At 50.1% G+C, this 20,565-nt stretch overlaps 1 protein-coding gene across 7 annotated transcripts in view; it reads left to right on the top strand.

The window, feature by feature from the left end:
- The window catches only part of SCARB1 (scavenger receptor class B member 1), an 89,924-nt gene that overhangs the window by 37,657 nt on the left and 31,702 nt on the right, over window positions 1–20,565 (top strand). For 6 of the 7 annotated variants that reach the window (XM_082353259.1, XM_082353256.1, XM_082353260.1 and 3 more), the window contains exons 2-3: window positions 16,273–16,430; window positions 18,950–19,091. In XM_082353259.1, the coding sequence (XP_082209385.1) occupies window positions 16,309–16,430; window positions 18,950–19,091 (264 nt within the window). In that variant the 5' untranslated portion in view covers window positions 16,273–16,308. Of the gene's footprint in view, window positions 1–14,030; window positions 14,123–16,272; window positions 16,431–18,949; window positions 19,092–20,565 lie in introns of all 7 variants that reach the window. The other variant, XM_082353258.1, reaches the window with a different exon arrangement.

Genomic DNA, 20,565 nt, shown 5'->3' with positions numbered 1-20,565 from the left:
AGAACACGGGACTTCCCTGGCGGTCCAGTGGTTAAGATTCCGCGCTTCCACTGCAGGGGGTGCGGGTTTGATCCCTGGTCCACATGCCGCGGGGTGTGGCCAAAAAAAAAAAAAAAAAAAAGAGCGAGAACAGGATGATTGCCCTGTGCCACTCCCCTGCATTAATGGACACTGAGTCCCGTGCCCTCCGGTTTCATGTGTACCACCACCTGCATCCATTTCTCCTTCCCCGAGTTATTCTGAAGCATGTATCTGACGTCGGCTCGTCTGAGTCTCTAACACGGTGGTTCTCCTGCAGCAGAAACCCTGGAGGGCTTGTTAAAACCCAGATGTCTGGGCCCCTCCCCCAGCATTACTGAGTCGGCAGGTCTGAGACGGGGCCTGAGAACCAGCTTTTCTATCAAGTTCCCAGGTGATGCTGGCGTTGCTGGTCCCGGGACCACGCTTTGAGAAGCACTGCTTGAACAAGTGCATGGTAAACAATGACATGAAGCAGAAGACCCCCTGCCCCTGATGTTGCCCCGATGCTGTTATCCCGTGAAAATGAATTCCAAGGAAGAGCGATGAGTTTTTGAAACGATGAACCTGATCAGCTGTTCAGAAGCGCCCTGCGTCCCCACCCCCTGCGGTTGGGTCCCTTTTGGGGGGCTGAGGAAGTGCGGCTCAGTGGTCGATCGGTCTCTGCCCAGCCAGGAAGCTTCCCGAGGCCCCCTAGAATCCCGAATCGCTCTGTCCTCTGACCTTTGCTACCCCCAATCTGTCCTGTGGGAACCTGTTGGCTTTTGGAGGCCTGCTTTGGGGAGACCCCCCCCTGGTTCTGATGTTGCCCCAGGAGAGGGGAGGCTGGCCTTCTAGGGCCCCTCAGTCCCTCCTGCCCCGTGTTCCCAGCTGACACTGCAGCTGGCTGAGCTCCTTGGGGGGGTGTCTCCGTTCCTGTTCTGAGGGACACCCTTGTGTCACCGTGAAGCCAGACTGTCCTTTGGTCTTAGAATTCGGGAGGAGGCAGGGGCCTGTCTGCAGCCCAAAAGGGGCTTCTCTGCAGATCCAAGTTTTGAGAACGAAGTCCCTCCCAGCCCAGACTGCAGCACTTGCACGAAGTCCCACCCAGACTGTGTTCAGCCCTGTGTTTCTTTTAAGGAAGCTCGGGCTGCAAATAAAGGGCGGGGATTCAAACAAGGAGGGGCGGACCGAGCATCCTGGGCCTGGGGCTGCACTTCAGGACAGTGGGCTTCCCTCGGCGGGACCTGGTCCACTGTGTCCCCGGCGGGGCCCTGCCTGTTGGCTGCAGACAGGGGTGCTCTGGAAAGGAAGCGGTACATGAGGAACAAATGTCCCTCTGCCGCGGCATTTGTGTGCTCCTGGGTGTGGAAGGGGCTGTATGGGAGGAAGCCCTGCATCTCTGAGTGGGTGTAGGAGGCGGGACGATGGCCCCCCAAAGACATCCTGATCCCGGGACCTGTGAATGTGTTGCCCCACGTGACAAAACGGACTTTGCAGGTGTGATTAAATTAAGGATTTGGGGGATGGGGAGATTGTCCGGGATTATCTGGGTGGGACCAGTGTCATCATAAGGGTAAGAGGGAGGCAGGGGGGTCAGAAAGAGTGTGATGATGAAAGCAGAGGTTGAAGTGATAAGGGCGCCACGAGCCAAGGAATGCGGGAGGATTCTAGAAGCTGGAAAAGGCAGGCAGGGAATTGGATTCTCCCCGAGAGCCTCCAGAAGGAACGGGCCCTGCCGACGCCTTGATTTTAGCCCTATTTTGGGGTGAGACCTATTTTGGACTTCTGACCTCCAAAACTGTAAGATACTAAATTTGTGATGTTTTAAGCTGGTACGTTTTTGATAATTTGTTACAGTGGCAATAGGAAACTAATGCAATGAATTTGCTTCCATTAAAGCCAGGGAAGTAAAATTATAACAAATTCTGGTTCCCGTTTAAGTAAAATATTTAAATGTAAAATCATATTCTTTTCATATATCTACTTTTAAACATTTCAATATTTTTTCAACGACTTTAATGTTCTGGAAAAAAAATATATCTAGGGGCTCACATTTTTCCTTTGCGTCAAGCTCTGATGTGCCTTGGCCAGGCACTGATTTGAACCTCACGGTGGCCCTGTGAGATAGGTCCTGTTTTGTGTTTCAATAGCTTCCTATTTTAGAACAGTTTTAGATTTACAGAAAAGTGGAGGAGATAGTACAGAGTGTACCTCACACCCGGCCTTCCCTATTGTTAGCGTCTTTAATTAGTGTGGTCCATTTATTACAGCGAATGAACCAGTGGTGATACATTAGTGTTAGCTAAAGTCGGCACTTTGTTGGGATTTCCTTAATTTCTATTTCATCTCGTTTTTCTGTCGCAGGATCCCGTCCGGGACACCAGGTCACACTGAGTCATTGTATCTCCTTAGGCTCCTCTCGGCCGTGCCCGTTTCTTAGACCGTCCTTGGTTTTGGTGACCTGGACGATTTTGCAGAGCGCTGGTCAGGGGTTTTGTCAGATGCCCTTCTACTGGGATTTGTCAGATGTTTCTTCTCTCATGATTCGACTGTGGTTTCTGGGTCTGGGGAGGAAGTGCACAGAGGGCAAGTGCCGTGCTCATCCCGTTATGTCAACATGACGCCCCTGTTGAGGTGGGTCCTGTTTCCAATCCCTTTTTACAGATGAGGAAACCGAGGCACAGGAAGCTGTGTCGGGCCCCTGCTGGTAGGTGGAGAAGGGCAGGAAGTTAGGAGGTAGGAAGCAGCTCGCTGCAGACGTAGGGCTGGGTCTCCTTGCTTGTAGGGGGGCGCTCCCGGCCCCCCCCCCAACGCCGTGCCCCCAGCGGTCTCCTCGCTGTTCTCCAGGGGGCAGGCGGAGAGCTTCAGAGGTCAGATTTGATGGAACGCAGCCCCCTTGTTGAGCCTTTGTGGGCTGAGGCGCCCCTTGAGGGAGTGATAAATGGCTTAAAAGCACTCACCTCCATATTAACATTTTTTACTTTAATTTTCTTTTTCATTTAAAAAAAATCTAAATTTAGGGAATTCCCTGGCAGTCCAGTGGTTACAGCTCTGTGCTTCCACTGCAGGGGACACGGGTTTGATCCCTAGTTGGGGTACTAAGATCCCACAAGCTGCGTGGTTCAGCCAAAAAAAAAAAAAAAAAAAAAAAAAATCTAAATTTAACATCCGTACAGGAAAGTGCACAACCTTAGGTGTGGAGGTTGATGAAGTTTTACGTGGGTGTGCACACTTGCCACGCTCACCTGTAGAAGGCTCTCCTGCACCCCTTTCTGTCAACGCCCACCCCTGTCACCAGAGATTAGCTTTGCCCGTTCCCTGGAACGGCACATAAACGGACTCATACAGCCAAGTCTCCTGGGTGTCGAGCATCTCCTCGTCACGTTGTGCTCGTACGGTTCATCTGCGTCCACTCTCTTTCTTTGCTGGGTGACGTCCCATTGTATGAAGGTGCCCCCATTTGTCATCCATCCACTTGTTTGTGGACATTTGCATTATTTAGCTTTAGGAGATAATGCCACAGTGCTTTCTATGGCGATTGTACCGAATTACACTTCCACCAGCAGTGTGTGAACATTCTTGGTTGCTTCACATTCTTACTGACATTTGGTATTGTCAGTCTTTTTCTTATCCTTTTTTTCCTCTGTTATATATATGTATTTAATTATTATTATATGTATATTTTTTTCAGATTATTTTCCATTATAGTTTATTACAAGATATTGAATGTTGTTTCCTGTGTTATACAGTAAATCCTTGTAGCTTATTTATTTTATATATAGTAGTGTATAACTGTTAATCACATACTCCTTATTTATCCCAATAGGTTTCTTTTTTTTTTTTTGGTCACTCTTTTTCACGTTAGCCCTTTTGGTGTATGGTGTAGGATCTCCTTGTGAGTCTAATGGACCTTTCTCTGGTGACTACACTGCCCAGGGCTGGTGGGGTGGCTCTGTGAAGTCACGGGGATTGAGCTTCCTGTCTTCCATTCTCAAGACTGCCTCATGATCCAAGGTGGCTGCTGTAGCTTAGTCCATCATGTCTGCAGTCCAGGCAGCAGGAAGTGGGACTTGTCAATAAATACGTAGGAATTGCTGATGTTGATAATGCTGGGAAGACAAAACAGGTGATGGATAGAATGGGATGGGGGAAGGACTACTTTAGAAAGGGTGGTCTCTTTGTCCATTTCATTCACTGCTAGAGTCCCCAGACCTAGAACAGAGCCTGACATGCAGTGGGAAACCAGTAAATATTGTTGAGGGAAGGTCTCGTTGAAAAAGTGACTTCAGACTTGAGAAATGAGGGGGTCACCTATGTGGGCATCGGAGGGAAGATTGCCCTTGGAGGAGCAAACAGTCAGTGCAAAGGCCCTGTGGCAGAATCTTGGAACTTGGGCTCAGGAACAGTGAGGCCAGTGTGGCTGGATCAGAGTGAGCGAGGTAGACGGCAAAGGGAGCTACGATTGGTATAGCTGCAGGGAGCCAGATGGTGCAAGACCTCATAGATCACTGTCAGAGATTTGGATTTAATTCCAAGATAAGTAGGGAGCCGTGGGAGGTGTTTGAGATGGGGAGTACCATGATCAGATGTACCTTTTAAAAGGGTAACTCTGATCTATGCGGGGAATAGACTAGGGACAAAAGCAAAAGTGAGAAAACCAGTGAAGAGGTGACTGCATCTGTCGGAGCAAATGATGATAGGAGCTGGGGTGGTTGGATGGATTTTTGGTGCATCTTAGAGCAAGACTTCCTGATGGATGGTTTTTGGGTGGGAGAGAAATGGAGGAATCAAGCATGACTCAACTTCTTAGCTTAAGCAACTCACCCCGCTGTTTCAGCAACGTGCTTGGGTTTTATATAAAAAACCTTTTCTTTTATTCTTCTTACCTTTAAAATCAAAAGAAGTTGGAACATTAGCCAAGGGTGTGGCGTTCCCAAATTCCAGACTGAATCAGCCCATGCTGCAGTCTTCCCTGCGTTCATGGGCCCCACGGGGCTGGGGACATCTCTGGAGCCCTCGGATGCAGGGGGTAGGAAGTGACTGATTGGAGTGGGAAGGGTCTGGTCCTGTCCCAGAACCCGGCCTCAGACAGGTGAATCAGCCTCCTGGCTCATCTGGTCAGAGGTGTGTTTCCTGTTATCACGGGGGGAGGGATTGGGTTTTGCAATTCAATGGCCAGGTCAAAATTAATGATTAACTTGCAAAACTCCTGTCCTGTGTGCTCTGAGCCCAGTGGGAGAGAAATGTGAGGACACTGGCCTGCATGTTGATGCAGGACCTGTGGCTTGGTCTCTTCCTGCACCTGTGGCATCGGGGTGATATTTGGCCCTCCATCTTCAGTGTCTGTGTCTGTTCAATGGGCCTTTGAGAATTTAATGAGGTAAGGTAGGTGGAAGTGTTTTGCTACCTGAGCAGTGCTTTACAGATGGTGGATAGGATTCTCCAACTCCACCGACCCTCCCACCAGCTTCTCAGGGGCCCCGTCTTGTTCATCTTTAAATTCAGAACATATCATCTAGCACGAGGTGGGTGACTGTCCACAGAATGACCTGGGTCCTAATTAGGTCAGAGCAGGCTCATTGTAGGTAGTTCCCCAAAGGCTTCGTGGAGGAGGTGGCACCTGGAGAGTGGGGTTTTGGATTTGGCAGTCAAGGCCATCCTGGGAGCAGGGAGAGTGCTGTGCGAGGGCAGTGGCCACTTGTGGGTTCAAGCGACACCCTGATCACTTCGCTTTGCCCTGGCTTTTTGCCCCTGGGTTGGGCTGAATAGGGTCCCCCCCCCCAAAAAACGGTATGTCCAAGTCCTAACCCCTGTTACCTGCGAATGTGACCTTATTGGGAAATAGGGTCTTTGCAGATGTGATTAAGGTAAGGGTCAGGTGGGCCCTAAGTCCAACAAGAACGTCCTTATAAGAAGAGGACACGCAGAGGGGGGATGTGATGACAGAGGAAGAGGTTGGAGGGATGTGGCTACGAGCCTAGGAATGCCTGAGACCACCAGGAACTGGACGAGCAAGCTAGGTGCCTCCCCTGGAGCCTCCCGAACGAGCACGGCCCTGCCCACACCTTGATTTCGGACTTCTGGCCTCCGGAACTGGGAGAGGATGCATGATTTAAGTCACCCAGTGTGTGACTTTGTTCCAGCGGCCCAAGGGGCCTAACGCAGATGCTTTACTGCTCGGGAGGTGGGCGAGAGGAGGCTTCCTGGTGGGCGGTTTAACCGGGGTCGCGGACTTCCTGGCCCTCGGGACCCGACAGGAGATGCTTTTTCTGGCCTCTGTGAGCTGAGGTCCCGTGCTCTGGCTGCTGGCTCCTGAGGGTGAGCGTAGAGGTCCCTGGAGGGACATGGGGCCCCTCTCAGCCTCTGCCTGCTTCGCTACTCCAAGCTCATCCCATGCGTGTGCAGGAGGCCTGCCTGGCTGGCCTGAGGTCCCTGGAGAGACAGCCACGTGAGGCCTGGGCCTCTCCCCTGCCTTCCGCTGGCCTCTCTGTGAAGCAGAAGGCTGGTCTGGTGTCCCTCACCCCGCATCCTCCGGGCCTCAGGACTTCTGCTCTGCCCCTTCCCCGGGCAGGGTCCTCACTGCCTGGCCTGGAAAGGAGATGGGGTCCGTTGGAGGTGGACCCACCCTTGGATGGGATAGTGGTCCGAGTCTCATCATCCGTGTACCCCAGTCCTGAGGCTGTGGCCTGGCCTATGACGTTGCAGCTCACATTTTTATTAAAATTGTAATTTTTAAGATTTATTTAATTGAAACATGAAATTTTCATTTGTTCCATCACACGTCCACTGAGCTGCTTGCGCCCCAAATGGGCCATGCTCTCTGTGTATTTTAAAAAAAAAAATTATCTCGGGAATTCCCTGGCGGTCCAGTGGTTAGGACTCGGCACTTTCACTGCTGTGGGCCCGGGTTCGATCCCTGGTCAGGGACCTAAGATCCTGCAAGCCACGAAGCACGCCCGCCTCCCCAAATTCCCTCAAGTATGAGCTTTTAAAAACATACACAAAGGAGAAGGCAGATCACCGCTCCCTAGACGTTTCTACTTTGATTCTATTTGTTCCTGAGCTCACATTGCTGAGCACCTGCTAAGTGCCAAGCACTGTTCCAGGCCCTGGAGGTACAGCTGAGGATCCAGTCCTGGTGGGTTTATGATCTAGCGGGGCAGACAGATGAAGAACAATAGACACAATTAATTATAATTATGCCGGAAGGTGACAAGGACTACGGAAAAACCAGAGCAGGTTGGGGGGTGTTCAGGAATTTGGAGGTGGATGGGGTGGGTCTTCCTGAGAAGGGGGCATGTGAGGAAAGATTAGGAGGGGCGAGAGATTTGGCCATGCTGCTACCTCAGGAAAAACATTGAGGGCAGAGGGAACAGCCCATGCAAAGGCCCTGGGGCAGGAGTGTGCCTGCATATACAAGGGACAGCAAGGAGGCCAGCATGGACGGGCTGAGTGAGTGACAGGGACATGGTAGGATGTGGGACCTGGAGAGGCCACAGGGGCCAGACCAGATGGAGGGACTTATAGACCAATGCTGAGCTGGCAGCTTTTAGGTTAATATCATTTTCAAGAAATAAAATGTTCCACATTATTTTGTGTGTTTGAAAAATTCATGTGAAGAGCCAATAGTGACTGTTACCCTTCTGCAGCTTGCCTTTTTTTTCACTCAAGTTTCTTTCTCTGAGTCTTATCCAGGTAGACCCGGTCCTTTTGTTTTGCCTGATACAGTTGTGTGCAGAAGCCCGATTTATCTCTGGCTGAGAATCTGCTGAACTGTCTGTTCCTTTTCGAGATTCGACGATTCTTTTTTTTTTTTGGCTGCACCGCGAGGCGTGCAGGATCTTAGTTCCCCGACCAGGGATCGAACCTGTGCCCCCTGCAGTAGAAGCTAGGAGTCTTAACCTCTGGACTGCCGGGGAAGTCCCTCGACGATTCTTTTGCAGCCCTCTCGCACGCACGTGGGACTGTCTCTAGGGCAGGGTTGTCCAGCTGTGGGCTGTGATCCGATAGGGGGATGTGAGATGACTGGGGTCAGTGGGGACCAACACTGTGAAAACAGAATGGACCGGGAGAGAATATCTGAGGAGCAAATAATCCGTTGGGAGTGTTAAGTGGCATCATATTGGAAAGGTGGATGTTCTTTCCTGAAGCTTGTTTCAGTCGCCCCAGGCATGTAGGTCGTGGTCCTGGGCGGGGCCAGCAGTGTCTGAGAGCCAGTGTGCAGAGCAGGGGACCGCAGGGTCATGGGGGCGTGCCGTGCTCACGTTCTGGGGCACCTCCGTTTCCCCACACCTTTACCCGCACTTGGTTTTCTCAGGTGACTTAATTTGTGTCCATCTTTTGGGAAATATCTCGTTTTAATTTGCAGCTAATCTTTTTCCTTTTTTAAATTGTGGTAAGATTCACTTAACATAAAGCTCACCATTTAAACCGTTAAAAAGCGTACAATTGAGTGGTATTTAGTGCATTCACAATGTTGTGCAGCCATTAGCACTGTCTAGTTCCAGAACATCTTCATCACCCCAAAAGGAAACCCTATACCTGTTAAGGGGTCACTCCGCATGCTCCCCTGGCAACCACCAGGCCGCCTTCTGTCCCTATGGATTTGCCTATTCTTCTTGTTTTTTTTGGCCGCGCTGCGCAGCTTGCAGGATTTCAGTTCCCCGACCAGCAATTGAACCTGGGCCACAGCAGTGAAAACCCGGAATCCTAACCACTAGGCCACCAGGGAACTCCCTTGCTTATTCTAGACACTTCACATACATGGAATCATACAGTGTGTGTCCTTTTGCGACTGGCTTATTTCACTTCGTAATGTTTTCAAAGTTCATCCATGGTATATAACCTGTGTCAGAATTTCCTTCTTTTTTAAGGCTGAATAACATTGGATACACCACGTTGCATTTATCCACTCATCCATCGATGGACACTTGGGTTGCTTCCACCTATTGGCTATTGTGGATAATGCTGCTGTGAACATAGATGTGCTCATATACACCCTTTTAAAAAAGCCTTGACGAAAATGTCCCATCTCTTGATTTTAGTTGCCACACTGGTGAGGTATATACATTGGATAAATCTCAACAAACTACACATAAAAAGGATGAATGATCAAGACCTCGATAACATTTTGCTAAGTGAAAGAAGACATATGTGGCCTTTAGTGTCTCTGCTTGTTTTTAAGAAATAGAGAATTATGGACACATTTGAAGACTTGTATGATTCTCTTTATCTGAGAAAAGGCAAATCCATAGAGACAGAAAGTAGATTGGTGGTTGCCAGGGGCTGGGGCAGAGAATTGAGTGCTAATGCGGTTTTGTTTTAGGTGATGAAAATGTTCTGAAATTAGATGGTGGTGATGGCTGCGCAACTCTGAGAATAGACTAGAAACCGTTGAGTCGTATGCTTTAAATGGATAAATTGTGTGGTACCTGAATCAGATCTCAATAAAACTGTCAGAAAATCTTAGTGTCGTGTTTTCAAGGTTCATCCATAACATTCATCCTTTTTAAGTGTAGTTTGATGAGCTTTATCAAATGTATACATCTCACCTGTTTGGCAACCAAAATCAAGGGATGGGACATTTTCATCACCCCAAATAGCTTCCTGATTTCCTTTTGCAGTCAGCTTCCTCCCTCCCCCGAGCCCCTGGCAACCACTGACCTGGTTTCCGTCCCTAGAGTTTTCCCTTTTCCACAATGTCATATAAGTGAAATCATATAGTATGTAGTTTTTTGTATCTGGCTTTTTCAGTTTAACATAGGCTTTTTTGTCTAATTTTTTTTTTTTTTTTTTTTTGGCCTCGCCGTGCGGCATGCGAGATCTTAGTTCCCCAGCCAGGGATCGAACCCGTGCCCCCTGCCTTGGCAGCTCAGAGTCTTAACCACTGGACTGCCAGGGAAGTCCCTAACATAGGCTTTTGAGGTTCATCCATGTGGCGTTTATCAGCAGTTGGTTCCTTTCTGTTACCGAGCATTTATTCTATTGTGTGGTTGCACAGCAGTTGGTTTATCCATTGTGGATGTTTGTTTTAAAAACATATTTGTGATCGATGGACATTTAGGTAAGTCATGCTCTTAAAGGCTTCCTAGCCTTTGCAGAGGCTTGGCCCCTGCCAGGACCGCCCTCCCCATCTTCTTTTCCTGGCAAAGCCCAACTCCTTTGTTCAATCCCCAGCTCACATGCCCTCTCTTCCAGGCAGCCCTCCTGACTGTCCAGAATGAGCCTGGAGAATCTGGTTGGATAAAAGGGAGTGGCGTCCAACGAGGGATCACCTTGGCCTTCTCTCTCAGTCTTTGTTTTCGGGCTGTGATCTTTGACCTTAGTGGAGGGGGCAGGGATAGAATCAGATGTTAGTCAAAAGGCCCTGAGCTTGGCCTGTGCACTGTTATCTAATCAGCTGCCTGGTTCTGATGCCTCTGGTCCTGTGGATCAAAGTTATCCTGTGGATCGCAGGCAGTGCAAAGTCCAACCCCCACTGGAGGTGGGGCAGTGACAGGGGGAGGAGGAAAGGCTGGTCACTTCGTGCCAGGTAACTGCATGGCTGACCTTCTGGGTCCCCAGGCTCTACTGGACCCTGTTCTAAGCACTTTACCTCTACACACCCACTTATTTTGGACGCTATCATTATACCCATTTTATGGATGAGGAAACTGAGGTGCAGAGAGGATCAGTGACTTATCCCAGAAGGCAGAGCTGGGTCACAGGAGATTGCCCAATGAACACGGGTGGGACCCCAGAGCCCCAAAACCCCTTCTGTTGGAGGGAGAGACACATGGCTTCATCTGGTGACTCATCAGTTTGGTGCTGATTTATCCTTGAACCGGGTGGGCAGGCCAGGAGATTAGGAAAGCACAGAGGGATTCCGGAATTCCCAAAAAGCCTTCTCCGGGTCCAGGTACCTTTGCCAAGAAACAGGGCTGGGGGAGGGAAGCAGGAACTGGAAACTTTTTAAAAATTTTAAACCACTTTATTGAGGTATGATTGACATTTTAAAAAGCTATATGTATATAATTATGCAACTCGATGAGTTTGGAGAGAAGTATACACCTGTGAAACCATCACCACGATCTGTGCTGTTAAGATGTCCATCACCTCCGAAAGTTTCCTCCCAACCTCTTTATTTATGTTTGTTATTATTATTAGTAGTAGTAATAGTAGTAGTAACAGTAGTTATGCATGATGAATAAGAGTTAGCAATACTGCATTGTATATTTAAATATTTGCTAAGAGGGTAGATCTCACGTTATATGTTTTTCCTACCGAGTCCAAGCTTGCTCTGCTCGCCACACGACAGACCAATAAATCGGAGACGAGGTGTTGAGGCAGGGAATACGAATTTTTTTTTTTAAACATTTTTATTGGAGTATAATTGCTTTAAATGTTGTGTTAGATTCTGCTGTATAACGAGGTGAATCAGCTATATGTATACGTATATCCCCATATCCCCTACCTCTTGCGTCTCCCTCCCACCCTCCCTATCCCACCCCTCTAGGTGGTCACAAAGCACCGAGCTGATCTCCCTGTGCTATGCGGCTGCTTCCCACTAGATATCTGTTTCACATTTGGTAGTGTATATATGTCCATGCCACTCTCTCACTTCATCCCAGTTTACCCTTCCCCCTCCCCGTGTTGTCAGGTCCATTGTCTATACGACTATTCATTCATTCGTATATTCATTCATTCGTAAAGCCAGCAGACGGAGAAGACAGCCGACTAATGTCTCAAAGTAACCATCTTATCAGGGTTTGGATGCTAGTTTCTTTTATAGCACAGAGATGGGGAGGAGATGAGGAAGTACAGTACAAAGGCCATAAGTTTTGCGAATCTCCCCTGGAATGGCCAGCCTCGGGGAGGGGACGTGTTCCTTTCTTCTTTCTTGCAGCCGTCCCCAGGTGGACAGGGTCAGGATGCGTCCCTGAACAAAGGCACTTCGGTTTAACATTCAGGCAGAGGAGCAGGGTTCCCCGAGGCAGGTCATTATGTATAGACAATATCCTTTTAGTGAACAAAAGCAACAGGAAGCAAAGGTTAAAGTAAAAGAAACAGATCCAACAGGTAGTCAGATTTGGCTCTTCCCTGTTACGTTTTATCCCAAACACGTAAAAAGTAGGAAACTGGATTGATGTCGCGTTTTCTCCCGGCCGAGTGCGCTGACTGAAGCCAGGACGGGCGGGCCCCCTACCTACTAGCCCCGTGTGTATCTGTTCTGTGGATGGGGGATGGAGAGAGGGCATGATGGCACCGCCCCTCTGTCGCTCCTCCCTGTGGGCCTATCTTGGTTGCTTTGGGTTAAAATTTGAGGATTTCCATCCTGCATGACTGACAACCGCCCCCCGCCCCCGCCCCCCGCCTGCAACCCCCCCAGCAGCCTCCAGGCTGACGTTTGAATTCCCCTCTCCAAGCCTGTGGCTGGTGGGAGGGAGCGGGGGAATGGCCTCTGGGGTGGGACCTGCTGTGGGCCAGCGGGGAGGGGAAGAGCTACCCAGCCTCGCGGGCCCCAGTCCCGCCCCCGCCCTAACACGGAGAGGTCACCCCCTCCGGGATATGGTGCAAAGGAGCATCCCGGCGGTCCAGCCGTGGCCTGAAGATGTGCGATCTGCCTCCCGGGTGTGTTTGATTTTGAAAAACAAGTTGCTGCCATTGAAACAATTGGGAGATGCCATAGAAACATCTGGATTTCTGGCAGCTCACAAAACATGGGAGGAGCTGGAAAAACCCAAGCCCCGGGGACCTCAGGGGCCCGGAGAGAAGTTGCAGCTGCTGCCTTTGTTTTTGGGGGGGTGACCCCTTCCGTTCACCATGTCTCCCCCCCACCTCCATGCTCACCCGAATTGCCCTCTTGGTTGTATGTGTCAGGACTGAGCCGGGGACGGGCCCTCCCTACAGCTGTACACGGGGACTGCCACTCCGTTCCTCCTCCCCTTCTCCTGGCCGGCCCGGGATGTGCCCTCATTGGGCTCTGCAGCTCTAGAGCTGGGGGCTGGGAGGCCCGGATGCTGGCTTCCCCCTCCCTGCCTTAAACTCGGGAGAGGAGCGCTCAGGGCCGGCCCCCACCAGGGTCTTGTGGCCTTTTCCCTCGCACAGAAGAGGTCAGGTGTCACCTGTCACACTGAACCCAGGCTCCTCCTGCACCCCGCACCGAACTCCCTCACTTACGTCTTCATTAAAACTGACAAAGGAAACCAATAATAATAACAGTAATAATAATGATAATAATAATAATAGTGGCTGCCTCGAAGGATCGTGGTGCTAGTCAGGGAAGTGACAATGCAGCGAAGAGTCTAGAACAAGCACCTGACACACAGGCCCGCTTGGGAAATGCTCGTTTTTTTTTTTTTTTTTTAGTTTTATATTGGAGTATAGTTGATTTACACTGTTGTGTTAGTTTCAGGTGTACAACTAAGTGATTTATATATAGTAGTGTCCATATGTTAATCCCAACCTCCTAATTTCCCTTTGGTAACCGTAAATTTGTTTTCTGTGTCTGTGAGTCTGTTTCTGTTTTGTAAATAAGTTCATTTGTATCATTTTTTTTTAGATTCCACATACAAGTGATATGTATGATATTTGTCTTTCTCTGTCTGACTTACTTCACTTAGTATGATCATCTCTAGGTCCATCCATGTTGCTGCAAATGGCATGATTTCATTCTTTTTTATGGCTGAGTAATATTCCACTGTATATGTGTACCACATCTTCTTTATCCATTCATCTGTCGATGGACATTTAGGTTGCTTCCATGACCTGGCTATTGTAAATAGTGCTGCTGTGAACATTGGGGTGCACGTATCTTTTCGAATTAGAGTTTTCTCCGGATACATGCCCAAGGGTAGGATTGCTGGATCATATGGTAATCTATTTTTAGTTTTTTGAGGAACCTCCATACTGTTCTCCATAGTGGCTGCACCAATTTACATTCCCACCAACAGTGTAGGAGGGTTCTCTTTTCTCCACACCCTCTCCAGCAGGGAAATACCCTTTTTTGTTGCTTTGTACGAACCATGTTTACTAGTCACCTTTATTTGCAGGTACTGGATGCTCGGGTTATAAAAATGATCCTTGTGACTCCCGTAGCTGGTAGGAAGACGTGTTTATCAATAAAGGATTGTTACACCTGAAGGCAAGTCTCTGATCTCCTGATATTTTCAAGAGAACCCTGAAGTCCAGATTTTATGTTAAATCTCCCAGTTTTTTGTTCTTGGCAATGAGTTCAACTTTTCTTCATTTAAATGCCACGTAGGTTAAATGAGGCACAGCTGAGGCTACAGAGTCACTGGCCCCATTGTACAGATGGGAAAACTGAGGTTCAGGGCCGACTAACTTGCCCGAAGGGCCCTCGGGTCAGACTCCCTCCAAATCTGCTCCTTCCCAGAGCCTGCCAGTTGGGGACATGGGGCCGAGCCTGACCTCCAGCTCCAGCCTTCTGCCTCCTCTGGGGCTGCTGCCCATTGGTTCTGGGACAGTCTGTTTGGGGACAGTGGGGGTGGCTGTCCTTGTCCTGGAAAACCACGTTCAAAGAAAGGGTGAGGGTGACGCAAGCTGCCCAGACATCTAGCTTTGCAATATCGAGCGTCTATCTGATGGGCTGGGTCAGGCTGGGCGGGGTCGGGGTTGGGTGGCACTTGGGGGACCTCCTGTGTCACTGGGACAGGGAGCTCAGAGCTGAGGAGCGAAGCAGGGATTAGAGGCCAGTGTATCTGACAGACAGACTCGCCGAGTGAGCTTCAGACCTGTTATCTTCCGCCGTTTAAGGAAATCAAGTTTTGGCCAAGCTTTATACATCTGGAGATTTATAGTTTATATAAATTTCTGCCTTGCTGGCTTTTCGTGGAAAACTGCTTCTGTTCTCATCTCCTTCTGCTCTCCCCCTCATAGGCTCTGCTCTGGCCATGCTGGCCTCCTTGCTGTTCCTGAATGCTCTGTCTCAACTCCTCTCTGCCTCAGGGCCTTTGCACGGGCTGTGGCTTCTACATGGAATTACCCACCACCACCAAATACACGTGTTCCCCTCAGTGCCCTTAGTTTTTAATTTTGGTTTAGTTTTGGTCTTTTGTTTTTCCTTACATTTCACCTGCCTGACTCCTCTGTTTAAAATTGCAGTCTTCTTCCCTGTCCCTGCTGTGTTTTCACTACGCCCTGTCACATAGCATGCACTTTATCCTAATTATTGAAGACCTTTCCCCTACTGGAATAAGAGCCCCACGACATTGGAGATCTGGGTCTGTCTTGTTCGCTCTCCTATCCCCAGCTCTTAGAAGAGGGCCTGACATGTAGTAGGTGCTCAATAAATGTGTGTTGACAGACATAGAAAACAAACTTATGGTCACCAAAGGGGGAAATGGGGTGGGGAGGGCTAAATTAGGAATTTGGGATTAACAGATACACACTACTATATATAAAGTAGGTAAACAAGAAGGACCTACTGTATAGCACGAGGAACTATATTCAATATCTTATAATAACCTATAATAGAAAAGAATCTGAAAAAGAATATATATATATGTAAAATTGAATATTTTGCTGTACACCTGAACATTGTAAATCAATTATACTAAAGTTTTTAAAAAATGTGTGTTGAATGAATGAGTGAATGAATGAATGACGCATTTGGCACACAGAGCCCACTTTCCACCGGGTGCCAAGTGCTGTGGTCAAGCAGCGGCCACCTCCTGGTCCCCCAATCAGGCTGCCGTTATGAAAACACATTTTTAAAATAACACATAGGGGCTTCCCTGGTGGTGCAGTGGTTAAGAATCCGCCTGCCAATGCAGGGGATACGGGTTTGATCTCTGGTCTAGGAAGATCCCACAAGCTGCGGAGCAACTATGCCCATGTGCCACAACTACTGAAGCTCACGTGCCTAGAACCTGTGCTCGGCAACAAGAGAAGCCACCGCAATGAGAAGCCCGCGCACCGCAACCAACAGTAGCCCCCGCTCGCCGCAACTAGCGAAAGCCTGCGCGCAGCAACAAAGACCCAACGCAGCCAAAAATAAAATAAATAAAAAATAAAATAAATTTATAAAAAAAAAATACCACATAAAAATAATATTACCTATTAACATTAATTATGTCAACTCCAGAGCAGCATTCCCACCTCCTCCTGCCCCCAGAGCACCCCCCTCCAGGGAACCCCTTCCCTGATGTGCCTGTGGAGTCTGCAGCACAGGCTGGCACCGGGCAGCTGTTTTGGAGCCGCGTGGTAGGGTGGGTAGGTGGGCGGGCGCCCTGGCCCTCCTCCTAACTGACCTATTTGTCTCATCCCCCACAGAATGTGCGCATCGACCCCAGCAGCCTGTCCTTCAACATGTGGAAGGAGATCCCCGTCCCCTTCTACCTCTCTGTCTACTTTTTCGATGTCATCAACCCCAGGGACATCCTCCAAGGCCAGAGGCCGCAGGTGCGGGAGCGCGGACCCTACGTGTACAGGTGAGGATGAAGGGGGCTGGGCTGGGACTCAGGTCATCACCCCATTTTACAGATGAGGAAGCAGGCTCCTCGCAGTAGTGGGGCTTGTTCACGGTCACTCTGCTTCTCCCAATCTGGTGCTCTAGCGCTTGAGACTTGGAGAGCGACTGCCTGGCTTTGCCACTCAACAGCTCTCTGACTGTGGGCATAGGCCTTTCCTTCCCTGTGCCTCAGTTTCCCCCTCTGTAAAATGGGGATGACAGTACGCACTGTGGGTGGTTATGAGGATTGGATAAGATGGTTAGCAGAAAGCCCAGCACAGTGCCTGGCATGTAGTAAGTGCTCAATAAACATGAGCTGTTAACATATTATTGTTACCTGAGTTCAGCTGCTCGCCGCTCAGAAGGCAAGTGTTGGGCCTTCCCTGGCGGTCCAGTGGCTAAGACTCCGAGCTTCCACTGAAGGGGGCACAGTTCCCCTGGTCGGGGAACTAAGATCCTACATGCCGTGAGGTGCGGCCAAAAAGTAAAAAAAAAAAAAAAAAAAAAAGGCAAGTGTTGGTTGGAAAGGAAAGGTTGCTTTATTCAGGAGGCCAGCAACCTGGTGAGAAGGCAGACTCATGTCCAAAAACCAATTCCAAAGATTCTGCTTGAGCATGGAAGTTTTTCAAGGGAAATCATTTGGGGATGGGGTCAGAGTCTTCATCACCTCCCACTGTGTGCAGACTTTCTTCTGATTGGTTGGTGGTGAGGTAACAAGATGGTGTCCCAGGAATCTTGTGCTCGGCCTGAAGTTACCATCCTCCACCTGGGTGGGGGCCTTAGTTCCTACAGAAGAACTGAAAGATAGTGTTCTGTGTATCCCTCGAGGGGGAACCAGGACCCTGCCCCAAGGCGGCACTATTGTCTCCTGACTGCTCCTCCTTTGTTTCTGCATCCCCTCCCTCCCCTGATGAGCAACTGTTTGAATCTACCCTTCGGAACTCAGGGGAGGTCAAGGAAGCTGAATGAAGCCTATTTCCTGCAAACAAAAAATGGGGGACATGGAAGGGATTTGTTGGGGTCCTGCTCCGTTCCATTCTGACCACTGCTGCCGCAGCCTCTTCGTTTGATCGTTTTCTTTGGGAGGGTGCAGATCTCCAGTGGCTACTGGGCTCGTTGGATTGGCCTGAGCAGTTTTCCAAGAGGCAGGGAGGCCTGTTGGAATATGAGGCCCGATTTCTTGTTCTGCCCGTTGTGCCCTCAGGAAACTGTGATCCTGGCTTAGCTCACCCGTGAAAGGCTTCTATGTCAGAGCTGAGTCTGGTTTGCCAAAGTTCCTATTTATTCCTTCATTCCGTAAGCGTTTATTGAGTGCCTCCTGTGTGCCAGGCACTGTGCCAGCTCACTGTTTTTGTTTTGTTTTTTTAAATATTTATTTATTTATTTGGCTGCTCTAGGTCTTAGTTGCGGCAGGCAGGCTCCTTAGTTGCGGCATGCAAACTCTTAGTTGTGGCATGCGTGTGGGATCTAGTTCCCTGACCAGGGATTGAACCCAAGCCCCCTGCGTTGGGGGTGCAGAGTCTTAGCTGCTGGACCCCCAGGGAAGTCCCCCAGTTCACTGTTAAAGGCAGACAAAAGCCCCTGCCTCACAGAGCTGACATTCTGATGGGGAGCGGGGAGGGAATAAACAAGTGGACAAGTAAGGTAAAACCAAGCAGCGTAAATGCTGGCGTGTTAGGAGTGAGGGGGATAGTGGGAGAGAGGAGGCCCGAGAACGGGATGGGGTCAGATGGTGAGGACCCCGGAGGCCACAGTAGGAGCTTGATTTTATCCTGTGTGCAAAGGAGGGTAGTGGGCGAGAGGATGACGTGATCTGATTTCCCCTTTCCAAAGATTCTTCTGGATGCTCTGTGGAGAACAGTTTGCAGAACAAGAGAGAATAATGACAGCATAACAGCAATGAAACTTGCAGCTGATTTGTAATGTTTTCTATGCATCTGACAACCATTTTAATTGCTTGATGTGCGTTAACTCACTTAATCCTCACAAGTAGGGACCTAATGAAGTAGGTTTTGTTATTACTCCCATTTTATTTTATTTTATTTTTGGCCTCGCCCTGCGGCATGTGGGGTCTTAGTTCCCGACCGGGGATTGAACCCGTGCCCCCTGCAACGGAAGTGCGGAGTCTTAACCCCTGGACCGGCAGGGAAGTCCCATTACTCCCATTTTATAGGTGGGAAAACTGAGGCTGGGGTAGTAAATGGTGGAGACAGGATTCAAGTCCCCACCCTCTGTCTTCAGAGTGCATATTCCTATCCACCATCCTCCCCGCCTACCCCGGAGGAGCAGGGCAGCCCGGGAAGAGACTGATGAGGGACAGCGGTGGCTTGGCCAGGGGGAGGGGGCATGTTGGGATTTGGTTACAGAGGCTTTGGTGCCGTGTCCCGCAGTGGGCAGGCGGCGGGAGGACAGATGGGGGGGGAGGCGGCCAAGCTCGGTGCAGACATCCGAGGGCCCCTGGCTCCCAGGCAGCTGACCCACCGGCTTCCCCGCCCACAGGGAGTTCAGACACAAGAGCAACATCACCTTCAATGACAACGACACGGTGTCCTTCCTCGAGTACCGCAGCTTCCAGTTCCAGCCTGACAAGTCCCGCGGCCTGGAGAGCGACAGTATCGTCATGCCCAACATCCTGGTCTTGGTGAGGCGCCCCTTCTGTCTCTCTGTCTGCCCCCTGTACCGGTCAGTCCCTTGAGGGCACAGCCTGTGGCTCCTGCGGTGACATTAAGCCCGGTGGGCTTCCTGGGTGCATTCTGGGCTCTGGTTTGGGGATATTGGCCAAAGTCATGGTCTTCCTCTTTTCAATTCTGCAAATCTAAAATCTCCAAAAGGAGGTACTGGCGGGGGGGCGGTGCTGAATGGGGGTCCGTGTCGTCGTCTGTGGTGTTTAGGGGGAGGTGAAGGGCAGGGCGTCCGTTCTCTGCAGGAGAGAGTCATGGTAGTAGCTGGATTTGCTGCCTGCCATGAGTGTCGGGGTCCCCAAGGCCACCCCCAGGTTCGCTGACTCACTAGGAGGGCTCACAGGGCCCAGCAGATGCGGTCTTGCTCTTGGCTATGGCTTGGTAGAGTGGAAGGAGACAGAACAGAATCAGCAGAGGGAAGGGGCGCGTGGGGTGGAGGCCAGACGCAGGCTTCCAGAACCCTCTCCCAGGGGAGTCACGCAGCACACGCTGCATTCCTTCAGCGGTGACTTGTGACAACACAGGTGGGTGTCCTCCACCAGGAGCGCCCACTAGAGACTCAGCGTCCAGGGTGTTTATCGGGGGCTGGTCACGTTGGTGCCCTCTGCCTGGCACGGACCCAGATCCCAGGAAAGCAGGTGGTCCGCGTAAACCACGTTGGTACAGTCCAGGCGCAGTGAGCCCCTCTTAGTTAGGGGGTGGTGGGAGCCCTCCTAAAGCCAGCATCTCAGACACCAGCCAAAGGCCAGCCTGGCCAGGAGGCCTTTCTAGAGAGCGCATTCTCAGGCCTGCTGGCTGAGCATCTTGCTAACACTGCGTGTTAGAACTTGTGTTTAAGGCTGTACACATGTTACCTTGTTTACTTGTCAGCGATCCCATGATCGTTAGGTACCATTATTTTCTCCATTTGTAGAGGAGGAGAACTGAAGAACAGAGAGGTTAGGTGACTTACCTAAGGTCGCTCAGCTAGTGAGTAGCTGATTAAGGTTTTGAACCTACGAAGTTTGGGCTATGAGTCTGCCCTCTGTGGCACTCAGCCCTCCATTCAATCCTCTGTCCACCCAGTTGAAGGTCATCAGGCATTTGCTCTGGGCCTGGCCCTGGGCCGGGCTCAGGATCAGACGTGAAGGCACCTGGTCAGTCTGTTGGGTGGACAGGACAGAAGCTCAGAAAATGCAGCCCAAAGCCTTGCAGCTGCCCCCCTCAGAGATACGCATGTTTTGGCAGTGAAGTCATTTTCTCCCACCGAGCTGGTTGGCAAAGACTGTGTGATAACGCCCAGGACTTAGGAGCGTGTGTGGAAACAGATACTGTCGTTAGGCACGGAACTGGTATGAGCTGTTGGAAGGTAGTGATTTTCAATATAAATTGCACGTGCCTTTGACCTCAGAAATTTTATAGGTAGGAATTTGTCCTCTTGACAGAATAATACAT

Source organism: Balaenoptera borealis (genome assembly GCF_965194805.1).
Source record: "Balaenoptera borealis genome assembly, chromosome: 14".
Lineage (NCBI taxonomy): Eukaryota > Metazoa > Chordata > Mammalia > Artiodactyla > Balaenopteridae > Balaenoptera > Balaenoptera borealis.
The sequence above is the reverse complement of the archived record's forward strand: the minus strand, read 5'-3'. Positions and strand labels throughout refer to the sequence as shown.